At 45.2% G+C, this 12,398-nt stretch overlaps 1 protein-coding gene across 1 annotated transcript; it reads left to right on the forward strand.

The window, feature by feature from the left end:
* The first annotated feature begins 4,718 nt into the window (after positions 1–4,718).
* On the forward strand, positions 4,719–7,295 carry RPL37 (ribosomal protein L37). The gene is made up of 4 exons (XM_021709751.1): positions 4,719–4,847; positions 5,473–5,608; positions 5,791–5,875; positions 7,177–7,295. The coding sequence occupies exons 1-4, from the start codon at positions 4,845–4,847 to the stop codon at positions 7,244–7,246; spliced, it is 294 nt and encodes a 97-aa protein (XP_021565426.1). The 5' UTR covers positions 4,719–4,844; the 3' UTR covers positions 7,247–7,295.
* The last annotated feature ends 5,103 nt before the right edge of the window (positions 7,296–12,398 follow it).

Genomic DNA, 12,398 nt, shown 5'->3' on the forward strand with positions numbered 1-12,398 from the left:
AAAACATAGCCAGGAGGTGCAGATTTGAAAGTACATCCCTCAAATCAAAACAAATGACATAGATCTAAAAGTTTTAGCTGGGCTCCGGTGGCCAGGCTACCGGATCAGCCTGTAATCCCAGCGCTTTGGGAGGCTGAGGTGAGTGGATTGCCTGAGCCCGCCGGTTCGAGACCCTCCTGGGCAACTTGGCAAGACCTCATCTCTACAATAAATCAAAAAAATTAGCCGGGCGTGGTAGCGCATGCCTGTAGTTCGAGCTACTTGGAAGGCTGAGGCGGAAGGATCACTGGAGCCCAGCCAGTCGAGGCTGCGGTGGCCGGGAGCGTGCCAGTGCACTCCAGTCTGGGTAACAGAGTGAGACTCCAACTCAAAAAATAAAAAAAAAGTTTTAAGTTTGTTCCTTTTCATTATTAGTTATTGTTGTTAATCTCTTACTGTGCCTAATTCATAAAATAAACTTTATTATAGATATGTATGCGTTGAAAATCCTCCTTTGAATTGCTGCTAAGGAACTTAATTTATATGATGTTTTTAAGACAAAAGTCAGCAGTGATTTCATTTATTGTAGGGAAAAAAAGGCAGATCTATGAGGCTGGAGTTGCACAGGTGGTGAAATAATTCACCAAGACAGTTGCGAATTAAGAAAGGTAGAAGCCGGGCTCAGTGGCTCAGCCTGTAATCCCGTGCTTTGGGAGGCTGAGGTGAGTGGATTGCCTGAGCCTGCGGGTTCGAGACCCACCTGGGTAACTTGGCGAGACCTCACCTCTACAATAAATCAAAAAATTAGCCGGGCATCATAGTGTGCGCCTGTAGTTCCAGCTACTTGGAAGGCTGAGGTGGAAGGATCGCCGGAGCCCAGCAGGTCGAGGCTGCAGTGGCCAGGAGCGGCCACTGCACTCCAGTCTGGGTGACAGAATGAGATTCCAACTCAAAAACAAAACAAAAGAAAGGTAGAACAATTAAAGGGAAGATATAAAGATATATGGCAAAAGAGCAGAGGGCAGAGCAGCAGCAAAGGGAGACTGTCTTACTGTTTGCCAAGAGGTAGAGGCTAGAGGGGAGTTTTAGAAGGCTGTGCTGCATGGCTTCTGTGATGGAAGTGCTGTGCTAAGGGATTACTTGTGGAATTTTGCATAAAATAACTAATGGTGGTTATCAGTGTGCTGGAGTTGTTTAATTGTGGTCAGCTGATTCATGCAGCATAAACAGCATGTTCTTGCCTTTTACAACATTGTTATCAGGTTTGTATTTTCCACCCAGAGGTTTTTGCAGTTTGTAGATCTTATTTATTTTTTTTTGAGTTGGAGTCTCACTCTGTCGCCCAGACTGTAGTGCAGTGGCCGCTCCCGGCCACCGCAGCCTCGATCTGCTGGGCTCCGGCGATCCCTCCGCCTCAGCCTTCCAAGTAACCGGAACTACAGGCATGCGCCACCACACCCAGCTGATTTTTTGATTTATTGTAGAGATGAGGTCTCGCCGCCCAGGTGGGTCTTGAACCCGCGGGCTCAGGCAATCCACTCACCTCAGCCTCCCAAAGGCGCGGGATTACAGGCTGAGCCACCGAGCCCGGCTTGTAGATCTTATTTTAAGTTTCCTTCATTGAAATGTTTACCCAGTTGTTACTGCCCTATTTTGGGCCTTATATTTCTCCACAGTCTAGGTGCAAAGTCCTGGTGGCCAAGAGACAATTATATTAGAACCATGGATGCAGGACTTAACACAGTTTCTATGATCACTAAAAAGCAAAAGTCAGAGAGTGAATGCCCAGGCTAACAACCTTAGATCATCTGTTTCAGAAGTTGTCTATTTCTGACTTAAACCTAAGCAATTCTGTAGAAACCTAGAGGTTCTAACTAGGCTTCATAGACCTCTAGAGAGCCGAGGATTTATCTGACCAGGGGAAAATTTACGTTTTCGAGTGCACCAAAAACAATTGCCTCACACTTAGGAAGAGGAGGTAAAGCATTTCTCTATCTCCCATGTCAATTCTGGGAGTGTCTTGGGGTAAAAACATTCACATAGTGTCTGTCTGCTTGCCTCCTCAATGGTTGACACCTGTCCTAGTCATTCTACACTCTCCTCATTTCTAATAGCCCTGGCGGTAGGCAGAATATTACACCCCCACACATACCCCAGTTCTCCCTCCACCACCAAAGATTATGTCCTAATCCCCACGACCTGTTGTTGCAGGCTAAAAAGAGGCCATTTTGGTTGTATTACAACGGTCATTTAGAAAAGACTTAACAAGCTTGTATGGGAAAACCTTCTTTGTAGCTGAGTTGGGCTAAACATAGAAGTTGCTTGAATTTAAAAATGCACAGGTAAGCCGGGCTCGGTGGCTCAGCCTGTAATCCCACGCCTTTGGGAGGCTGAGGTGAGCGGATTGCCTTGAGCCCGCGGGTTCGAGACCCGCCTGGGCAGCGAGACCTCATCTCTACAATAAATCAAAAAAAAAAAAATCAGCTGGGTGTGGTAGCGCATGCCTGTAATTCCGCCTACTTGGAAGGCTGAGGCGGAAGGATCGCCAGAGCCCAGCAGGTCGAGGCTGCGGTGGCCGGGAGCGGCCACTGCACTCCAGTCTGTGTGACAGAGTGAGACTCCAACTCAAAAAAAAAAAAAAAAATGCACAGGTTTTTCTCCCCCTTTACTGCCCTTGAATCTAGTAACAGTTGCTAGTACTGAAGGAAACACAACCATATGCATCAAGTCCCCCATAAGCAAGAGATGCAAGAAACTGCACATCCCTGGAAAAGCCTTCACCAGACCTTGATAAGAAATGGGCTCTGCTGAAAATCCCTACAACCCAGGAATTATCCGTTCCCTTAATCTCTAGATGACAACTACTTTCTTTCATGTCTTTTTATTAACTAAGCCTTGTGAACCAGAACTCCCAGAATAAGCAAAAGACTGTAAACAACTGAAAAGTAAGCAGCCCCAAATTGTTCAAAGTAATTGTAACTTAGAATGGCAGAATTGATGTAATCTAAACACTGGTTTATGTCAGCAACTTCGTAGGGGGTCTAAACAGAAATTAGAAAAAAGAAAATGAGTAATAGTCACAAGACATGTAGTCATTATTAATCAATAGCTGAGATAGATAAGATGCTGCCTGCTTTGCTATACTGTATGAAAACTGCCCAAAGGTTCTTCGTGGATACACAGCCTGTTCCCTGATCCCATGGTATCAAAATAAAGCCCCCTACTTCTCTCAGCTCTCTGCCTCTCGCATTTGATTGACTATGAGGGAAGCAGTTGTTGGATCAGACTGTAACGTTGTGAACAAATTAGGTAACATAGCAAAGAATAATTAAAATTGCAGATGAAAGTAAGGTTGATAATTAGCTGACATTGAAATGAGAAAATTATCTGGATGGGATCAATGTAATCACAAGGGGCCTTAAAGGTAGAAGACAGAGGCAGAAGAAGGAGAAATACAATGTGAGACAAACTACAGTAGTTGACCCTTATCCAAAATTTTGCTTTCCAAGGTTTCAGGATTTCAGTTACCTATGGTCAATATGGTCTAAAAGTAATGTGTGCAGCACAATACAATAATTTGAGAGACAGCGAGAGATCACTTCACATAACTTTTATTATGGTATATTGTTGTAATTGTTCTATTTTATTATTGGTTATTATTAATTTCTTACTAAGTCTAATTCACAATCAAACTTTATCATCGATATGTATGTATAGGAAAGACACAGTATAAATAATGTTCAGTACTATCTGCAGTTTCAGGCATCCTCTAAGGGGTTTTGGAACTTATCCCAAACAGAAAAGGGGGGGAACTACTGTATGGCTTTGAAGGCACAAGAAGGCAATTAACCAAGGAGTTTGGGCAGCCTCTAGAAGCTGACAAAAAGAAAGAAAACAGATTCTACCCTAGAGCTTCCAAGAAAGGAAAGCAGCTCTGTTGAAATTTTGATTGTAGCCCAATGAGACCCTTCTCACAATTTTTCTTTTCTTTTTTGAGTCAGAGTCTCACTCTGTTACCCGGGCTGGAGTGCAGTGGCATGCTCAAGGTCGCTGCAACCTGGATCTGCTGAGCTCAGGCAGTTCTTTCACCTCGGCCTCCAAGTAGCTGGAACCACAGGCGTGTGCCACCATGCCCAGCTAAATTTTTGATTTATTGTAGAGATGAGGTCTCGCCAAGTTTCCCAGGTGGGTCTCGAACCCGCGGGCTCAGGCAATCCACTCACCTCAGCCTCCCAAAGGCGCGGGATTACAGGCTGAGCCACCGAGCCCGGCTCGCCTCTCCCTTTAAATGTCCCTCGGAGATCAGTCCGTGCCTCTGTGCTCCCAGCGACTCTCGCAGTGAGAGTCAGGGTCAACCGAAAGCTTTCGTTACCCACAGTGAGGAGGAGCCTAAAGATCCCAGTTCCACCGGTCACTACGTGCTAGCAGAACTGGCGGGGGCGCAGAGTGGGCGCGGGTACTGCTGGGCCAGTCCCGCACACCTACCAGGTTCTCTAAGAGTTTTAGGACCAGAACCCACGATGTGGCAACAGATGTGACTGCAAACGCAACAGATGTGACTGCGAGCGCGCGGAACCGATCAGTAATATCACCACCGCACGAAAAGCGGAGTAGTACTCTCGGCGAGGACACGAACATCCGGTCGTAGAAGCTGGAAACCCCGCCCGCTAGCCCGGCGCTGATACTTGACTAGCCCGGGCTGGTTCCTCCTATTCCTCTTGGCCCCACCAACACTGAGGCGACGGACGCTTGAGAACGCTGCACCGCGCTCCGCAGGAAGTACTTCTCTGAGCGGAAGCGTCTGAGCGCGATATAGCGGAAGTGCCTTCTTTTCCGGCCTCTCTGGTCTCGGCCGCAGAAGCGAGATGGTGAGTTGTTTGCAGGGGATCTCTGAATCGTATTGCATCCTCATCTCCTGTGGCGCGCAGCCTGGTGTCTTTGGGGGTCCGGCAAGGTTCTGGAGTAGAGGAGTGGGTGGATAGGACAGGGGGTTGCGGTGGCCCTCCAGAACCAGAAGAATGCCTTTTGATTGGAATCTGAGAGACCGAGCCCGTAGTCGTGGAGCTGGAGCCACACTATATCCCTCGCTTTGGTCTGACCCCGCACGGCTCTAACATCTGATAGAAGAAGTTAGGGAAGAAGCGTTTGCCTGTGTAGCAGCAGAGGAATTCATTGGTGGTACCTGTCAGCAGTCCTTAGGCTTTGGGGTAGGCAGGAAAATCACAATTCTCCCGTCTTCTACCTCGTGCCTTTAAAAAAAAAAAAAAGATAACAAGGTAGATATTAGAACACAGCAACTCTTGCGGAGGACTTTCAGATAACGTGAAATGCTCGTAGTGGTCTCTTGAGTTGGCATCTGTGGAAGACTTGAAAATTTCCCTAGTTTCGGCCTTTAAGGTTGTCTTTAAATTCTGTCAGTAGTTGATTGCCCTGAAAACGCCGGAATACCTATAGAGATGGCCAGGTTTCCGAATTGTTTACTTTCATCTGCAGACGAAGGGAACGTCATCGTTTGGAAAGCGACGCAATAAGACGCACACGCTGTGCCGCCGCTGTGGCTCTAAGGCCTACCACCTTCAGAAGTCGACCTGTGGCAAATGTGGCTACCCTGCCAAGCGCAAGAGAAAGTGTAAGTGTTCCCGTTGCGCATAAGTGGGGCCTTGGGTTTGAATTTTTTGGGGGGGGTCTCAAGTACAAGTTGTGACTGTGTATATGTCGGTGTAGTGGGATAAAACTCGCACTGGCTTACAGTGCCTACAGGGGGTGAGGGGAAAACTTCACTTGGCGTCTTCATCTGAACTTTTCTTGTAGATAACTGGAGTGCCAAAGCTAAAAGACGAAATACCACCGGGACTGGTCGGATGAGGCACCTAAAAATTGTATACCGCAGATTCAGGTACAGTTTGTATGCTGCGATCATAATTGGCCCCATGAGCTTGAGTAATAACTCTTGTGTTTACTCACGTGAATGTGAAAGGACCATAGTATATATAATGGGGATGGCATGTTGGAAACTACTTTTTGCTACCATAGCCTTGAGATCAGTTAACTTGGATTTTATTGGCAACCTTTCTGTAAACAGTAGTCTGTGCTAGCTGTCTGGAGCATTCCTTGGGCTAGACTCCCAAGGAATGTTAGTACTTTTCCAAATGTTGATACTTAGTAGGAATACCTTCATCTTGCTTTAATTGGCATCAGAATTTGTTAAGACAGTGTAAGCTCTGGATTCGGGCTTGCCTAGTTCATCCTTCAGTTTTGTGGCTTTGGGCAAGTCTGTGGAAATGGTGATTGGTGTTGCTGCTTGCATAGAAAGATAACTTGGGCTCTTATTGCTCAACAGTCTGGGCTTTGGAGTTTGAAATGCAGAATCTCAGCCCACTCAGCTGAGAGCTTGCTTTTTAATAGTAGTTTCTAAGGTGAACCCATCTGAGGTCTTAGTTGAGATTGAAAGTGATGCCAGCTTCATTTTAAAGTTTGTGCTCTTTCCGTTATTGTGTTCCATTTTAGCTATTATCAGCTATTGATATGTTGAGCTGGATAATTCTTTGTTGTGGGGAGGGGGGTGCCCTTTCAAAATAGGATGTTTTGCAGAATCCCTGGCCTCTATCTACCCAATTTCCAGAGTATCCAGTTTTTAAAGGTTGTGAGGCATTTGGGGACTTTGTTGGTACCCTTCTTATTGTGTGTATGTTGTTCATATACTGAGGAGACTTTTTCTGCACTTAAAATCATATGTTTGTATGGGCTTAGTGTTGAGTGGTCTGCTGGCATAACATGAGAGTTAAGAGCATGAACTGAAGCCAGACTTTAAAAGAAGATTTTGTGCCTCAATTGGCTCATCCTTAAAGGGAAATAATAGTGCACTTTTCTTGGAGTAGCTATTGTTAAGTTAAAATGAAAAGCTCTTAGTTACACAGTTTAGAAAATGTCTGCTATTAAACATGTTTTTTCTTAGCCAAGGGAAAGTAATCTATCTTCTAGTGGAAGGAACCATTTTCAGATAACTTGGTTAACAAAAATACTGGCACGTAGCAGCTTATCAGTGATGTAAAAAAAAAAAAAAATGTCTGAACTTATGAATGCAAAGTTGATTTCAGCATTTAACTGAGATAAGCTCATTCAAATCTATTTAACAAAAATTAAAATTACACATTGGTATTGCTGGAGTAACTTGTTTTTGTTTTTAACATGATGCAGGCATGGATTCCGTGAAGGAACAACACCTAAACCCAAGAGGGCAGCTGTTGCGGCATCCAGTTCTTCTTAAGAATTTCAACAATTAGTCACACAATAAATGTTTCGGTTTTAAAAACATATGTATCTGGTGTGCTAAGGTATTTTTCATCTGTTAGGCATGTAGTATCAGTGAGTTACTATAGGTTTAGGGGATGGGACAACTTAATAGCAGGTTTATCAAAGTTAAGCAAATTGTTGGGAGCATTACTTTTGAACTGGAGTTGTGATAGTGCTTAAGGTGATGAGAAACAGGAAGAATTCCAGGATTCACTGAAGTAGACACAAATGGAAGATAAAAGCAATATAAAGTAAAAATAGCACAGCTCTTGTGCATAGATGGGTACTTAAAATGTTAGAGTAAGGCAGAGGGCAGTGGCTCATGCCTGTAATCCCAACACTTTGTTTTTGTTTGTTTTGTTTTGTTTTGAGTTGGGGTCTCACTCCTTCACCCAGGCTGGAGTGTAGTGGCACGCTCCCAGTCACCGCAGCCTAGACCTGCTGGGCTCTGGCGATCCTTCTGCCTCAGCCTTCCATGTAGCCGGAACTACAGGTGCATGCTACCATGCCTAGCTTATTTTTTTGATTTTTATTGTAGAGACGAGGTCTCGCCAAGTTGCCCAGGTGGGTCTCGAACCCACGAGCTCAGGCAATCCACTCGCCTCGGCCTCCCAAATCTCTGGGATTACAGGCTGAGCCACCGAGCCCGGCCAATCCCAACACTTTGAAAGACCATGGTGGAAGGATGCTTGAGCCCAGGAGTTCGAGACCAGCCTGGGCAACATAGCAAGAACTCGTCTCCGAAAAATTAGCTGGGCATGGTTGCATGTGTCTGTGGTTCCAACTACTTGGGAAGGTTGAGGTGGAAGGATCACCTGAGCCCAGCATGTCGAGACTGCGGTGGCCATGAGTGTGGTTGTGTGCACCTGTAGTCTCAGCTACTGGGGAGGCTGAGGTGGGAGAATCACCTGAGCCCCTAAGAAGTTGAGGCTATGGTGAGCCTTGATGGTTTCATTGCACTAAAGCCCAACCAAGCAAGACCCCCAACTCAAAAAGCATGACTTTTATTTATTTATTTTTGAGTTGAAGTCTCACTGTCACCCAAACTGGAGCGCAGTGGCACGCTTCTGGCCACTGCAGCCTCGACCTGCTGGGCTCCAGTGATCCTTCTGCTTCAGCCTTCCAAGTAGCTGGAACTACAGGCGTGCACTACCACACCTGGGCTAATTTTTGATTTATTGTAGAGATGAGGTCTTGCCAAGTTGCCCTGGTGAGTGTTGAACCCACAGGCTCAGGCAGTCTACTCGCCTCGGCTTCCCAGAGTGCTGGGATTACGGGATGAGCCACCGTCCCCTAATGTAGCTTTATTGCGCTTTCTCCCAGTATATGAAATTATAATTTCCTTTAAGAATGTGCGATTCTTAGGGTCCAGTTGCCATTTGTTGGTGTGATTTTGCTAATGTGCCTATGTTCACATGTAAATTAGAGGACTCTGCTAACTATTTCATGGGCTTGTGAGCAGTTGAATAGGTCAGAAAATGATGTTTTTATAGTGGCCATAACCTAAAGTAAGTAGTCTACTGATTCTAAGATTTTTCTAGTCTAATCTTTATCCATCACTAGTGGTTGATTCCTGAAAGATGGAGGGGATCACTGACGGTAGATAAAGCCCAGTTGGTAGTAAATAATTACTCCATATAGGCACTGACATAATGAAGCTGTTCTGAGCACAGTTTATCACAGATCCAGGGAGAAGCCATAGGGTACAAACAGGTGGACTCAGTTGCATGCCATGAATTCTAGTTTACAGAATGTTTGCGTCTTTAGTGTGTCTGATGATGTCTGGAGGATCAGAGCTGAGTTTTGGGCAGTGGGTCTCTGCAACAAAAGGTGTCTGGGATGGCCGGGCTGGGTGGCTCAACCTGCAATCCCGCGCATTGGGAGGCTGAGGTGAGTGAATTGCCTGAACCCGTGGGTTCAAGACCCGCAACTTGGCGAGACCTCATCTCTACAATAAATTTTAAAAAATTAGCCAGGCGTGGTGGCACACACCTGTAGTTCCAGATACTTGGAAGGCTGAGGCGGAAGGATTGCCTGAGCCCAGTTGGTCGAGCTTCAGTGGCCGGGAGTGACCACTGCACTCCAGTCTGGGCAACAGAGTGAGACTCCAACTCAAAAAAAAAAAAAAAAAAATGTCTGGGGCTAGTGCACACTAGTTTTTGCCTTTTTTGGTAGGATTGGATATTCTCAATAGCAAATTTGTGTTATTTTAGGCCCTGAAATATTTGTTGAGTAAAAAACTGGGAAATGTCCCCATTTTTGTTGCCATTCTTTCAAGTGAAGACCTCCAAGCTGGTCGCACTGGTTTATACCCATAATCCCAGCACTTTGGGAGGCCAACGCAGGAAGATGGAATCCAGAAGTTGGAGACCAGCCTGGGCAACAGCAAGAACTCACCTCTACAAAAAATTAGCCAGGTGTGGTGTGTGCCTGTAGTTGCAGCTTCTTGGGACCTAAGGTGGAAGGATTGCCTGAGCCCAAGAGGCTGAGGTTGTGATAAATCGTGATTGTGCCACTGTATTCCATCTTGGGTGACAGAGTGAGACCCTGACTCAAAAACCACCTCCAGAAGCTGGAATGATAACCACCTTTAAAGACTACAAGTTAGTAGAGTTTCTGTGTGAATAATGAAAAACAGGTGAAGTTTGGCCAGTTTGGGCTTGAGAAGACTCCCATGTACTGTATGCTCCAGCCCAATTTACCACTTTAAGATGCAGAGAGTAAATTAGTAATTTTAAAATGAAACAAGCAGTGGAACTAGAATGCCAATTCTGGTCATTTCACCTTTGTTCTACCTTCGACTTAGTGGCTAGTTCGCATGCCACTTAATTAAACTTTGCAAGATCCTACCATTTTCATTCGTTGCAATCGATGTTGTGTTCTCTGTCTTTTTTTTTTTTGAGTTAGAGTCTCCATCATCCAAGCTGGAGGGCAGTGGCACGCTCATGGACACCCCAGTGTCTATTTGCTGGGCTCTGGTGATCCTTCTGCCTCAGCCTTCCAAGAAGCATGAACTAAAGGCATGTGCCACCACCTTCGGCTAATTTTTTGACTTATTGTAGAGGTGAGGTCTCGCCAAATTGCCCCGGCTGGTCTCGAACCCTTGGATTCAGGCAATCCACTCGCCTTGGCCTCCCAAAGTGCTGGGATTGCAGACAGCCACAGAGCCCAGCCTGTTTATATTTTTAATAGCAATTAGTTCTGCCTTAAGTTATGTTCAGTTATCTATTACACTTAAAACTTTGGAGCAGATACTGTGCTTTATCTTTAAAGTCAGAGACTGATTTGCCCCCAAACTTCAAAAAAAACAATACCTATTTTTTTTTTTTTTTGAGTTGGAGTCTCTGTCGCCCAGACTGGAGTGCAGTGGCTGCTCCCGGTCACTGCAACCTTGACCCACTGGGCTCCAGCGGTCCTTCCGCCTCAGCCTTCAGAGTAGCCGGAATTACAGGCACGTGCTACCATGCCTGGTTGATTTTTTGATTTATTGTAGAGATGAGGTCTTGCCAAGTTGCCAAGGCGGGTCTCGAACCGAACCCGCGGGCTCAGGCAATCCACTCACCTCAGCCTCCCAAAGCGTGGGATTACAGGCTGAGCCACCAAGTCCGACAGAATACCTATTTTCACAAGTAAACTGGTTATGTTCTGTAAAGTTACACAAGTATAGAGGGCAATTGAGAGGTTGAGACTGGCATTTAAAACTGGGGCCTGGGCTTGGCTCAGCCTGTAATCTCAGCATTTTGGGAGGCCAAGGCGAGTGGATTGCCTAAGACCTCGGGTCCAAGACCAACCCAGGCAACTTAGTGAGATCTCGTCTTTATAACAAATCAAAAATTAGCCAGGTGTGGTAGCGTGTGCCTGTAGTTATGGCTACTTGAAAGGCAGAGGCACAAGGATCTGGAGCCCAGAAGGTCGAGGCTACAGTGGCTGTGAGTGTACCACTGCACTTCAGTCTGGGTGACAGTGAGACTCCAACTCAAAAAAATAAAATAAAACCTTTGGGAACCATGTCTTAATTGTATCTCCCATAGTGACCACTCTGCATTTAATAATAATTAGTAAAATAAAAGGAAGATTCGTTCAGTCAATAAACTTTACTAAGATACTTTTAAGACTCGGGCATAATAAAATTGAAAAGTACTATTTCTGTCTTCAGGGGGTTCACGTCTAACTTGAGACAGATGAGCAATTGCATATTATTAATAGATCTGTTGGGTAAATTTCACAGAAAAGGCTTGTATCACTCATTAGGTGAAGGGAGGCTATGGTTTAAGCTGAGCCAGGAAGGACTTAAAGGAATCATGGTTAGAAAGATGTTAAGGACCTTGCCAACCCCAAGGAGCAGCAGGTATAATGGTAACTAGACTACTAGGGAATAACCGTGCAGATACTTTGGTGGTCAGAAGGGGTAGAGTAGGGGTGGTTGGCAAAGGGAATGAAGGGGTAAGCAGTGATCAGATCATGAAGGGCTTATCTTGAAGATGATAAATTATTGAAGATATCACTCAGTGTTATGAATAGTCATTACTTTAGAAAGATTAATGTGGAAAGTATTTGAATGTGATGAGTTGAAGTTGGAAAACCAGGCAAGAGTTTCTTAAATAGCACACGTGAGAATCATGAGGACATGGACTAAGACAGTGGCAGTGCGACTGTCAGGGAGATCTCTACAGGAAACATCTAAAACAAGAATATCCAAGGGAGCAGCTAACTTCCAAACCCTGTTTTCCTTCTGTGTAATTTTCTGTATTTCATAGGAGGGGTTGAGGATTGCATGAGATCATATATGTAAAAATAATAGTGTTATGCTTAATGCAGCAAGTCTTGAATATTATCAGGGAGACAGGAGTTACGGGATGCCTTATGTTTCTGAACTTGGGCAAGGAAGTGGTTTATTGGAATACAGAATGAAAAGGAATATAGAAAGGTAATGAAGGGGAAAATTTTTTATTTTTATTTTTTATTTATTTTTTAAGGGGAAAACTTTAAAGTTGGGTATTGGCGGGATGCCAGTGGGACACCAGGAGGTCTAGGAAGCAGTTAAGATGAAAGGCTAAAGCCGGGCGCCGTGGCTCAGCCTGTAATCCCATGCCTTTGGGAGGCTGAGGTGAGTGGATTGCCTGAGC

This window comes from Carlito syrichta, unplaced genomic scaffold, assembly GCF_000164805.1.
Source record: "Carlito syrichta isolate Samal-C Ts95f unplaced genomic scaffold, Tarsius_syrichta-2.0.1 Scaffold279718, whole genome shotgun sequence".
NCBI lineage: Eukaryota > Metazoa > Chordata > Mammalia > Primates > Tarsiidae > Carlito > Carlito syrichta.

Excerpts from the sequence above, each read along its gene's own strand:
- RPL37 (XM_021709751.1), top strand. Across the intron at positions 5,609-5,790 it reads TGCCAAGCGCAAGAGAAAGT|ATAACTGGAGTGCCAAAGCT; the intron begins GTAAGTGTTCCC and ends CTTTTCTTGTAG. Across the intron at positions 5,876-7,176 it reads ATTGTATACCGCAGATTCAG|GCATGGATTCCGTGAAGGAA; the intron begins GTACAGTTTGTA and ends AACATGATGCAG.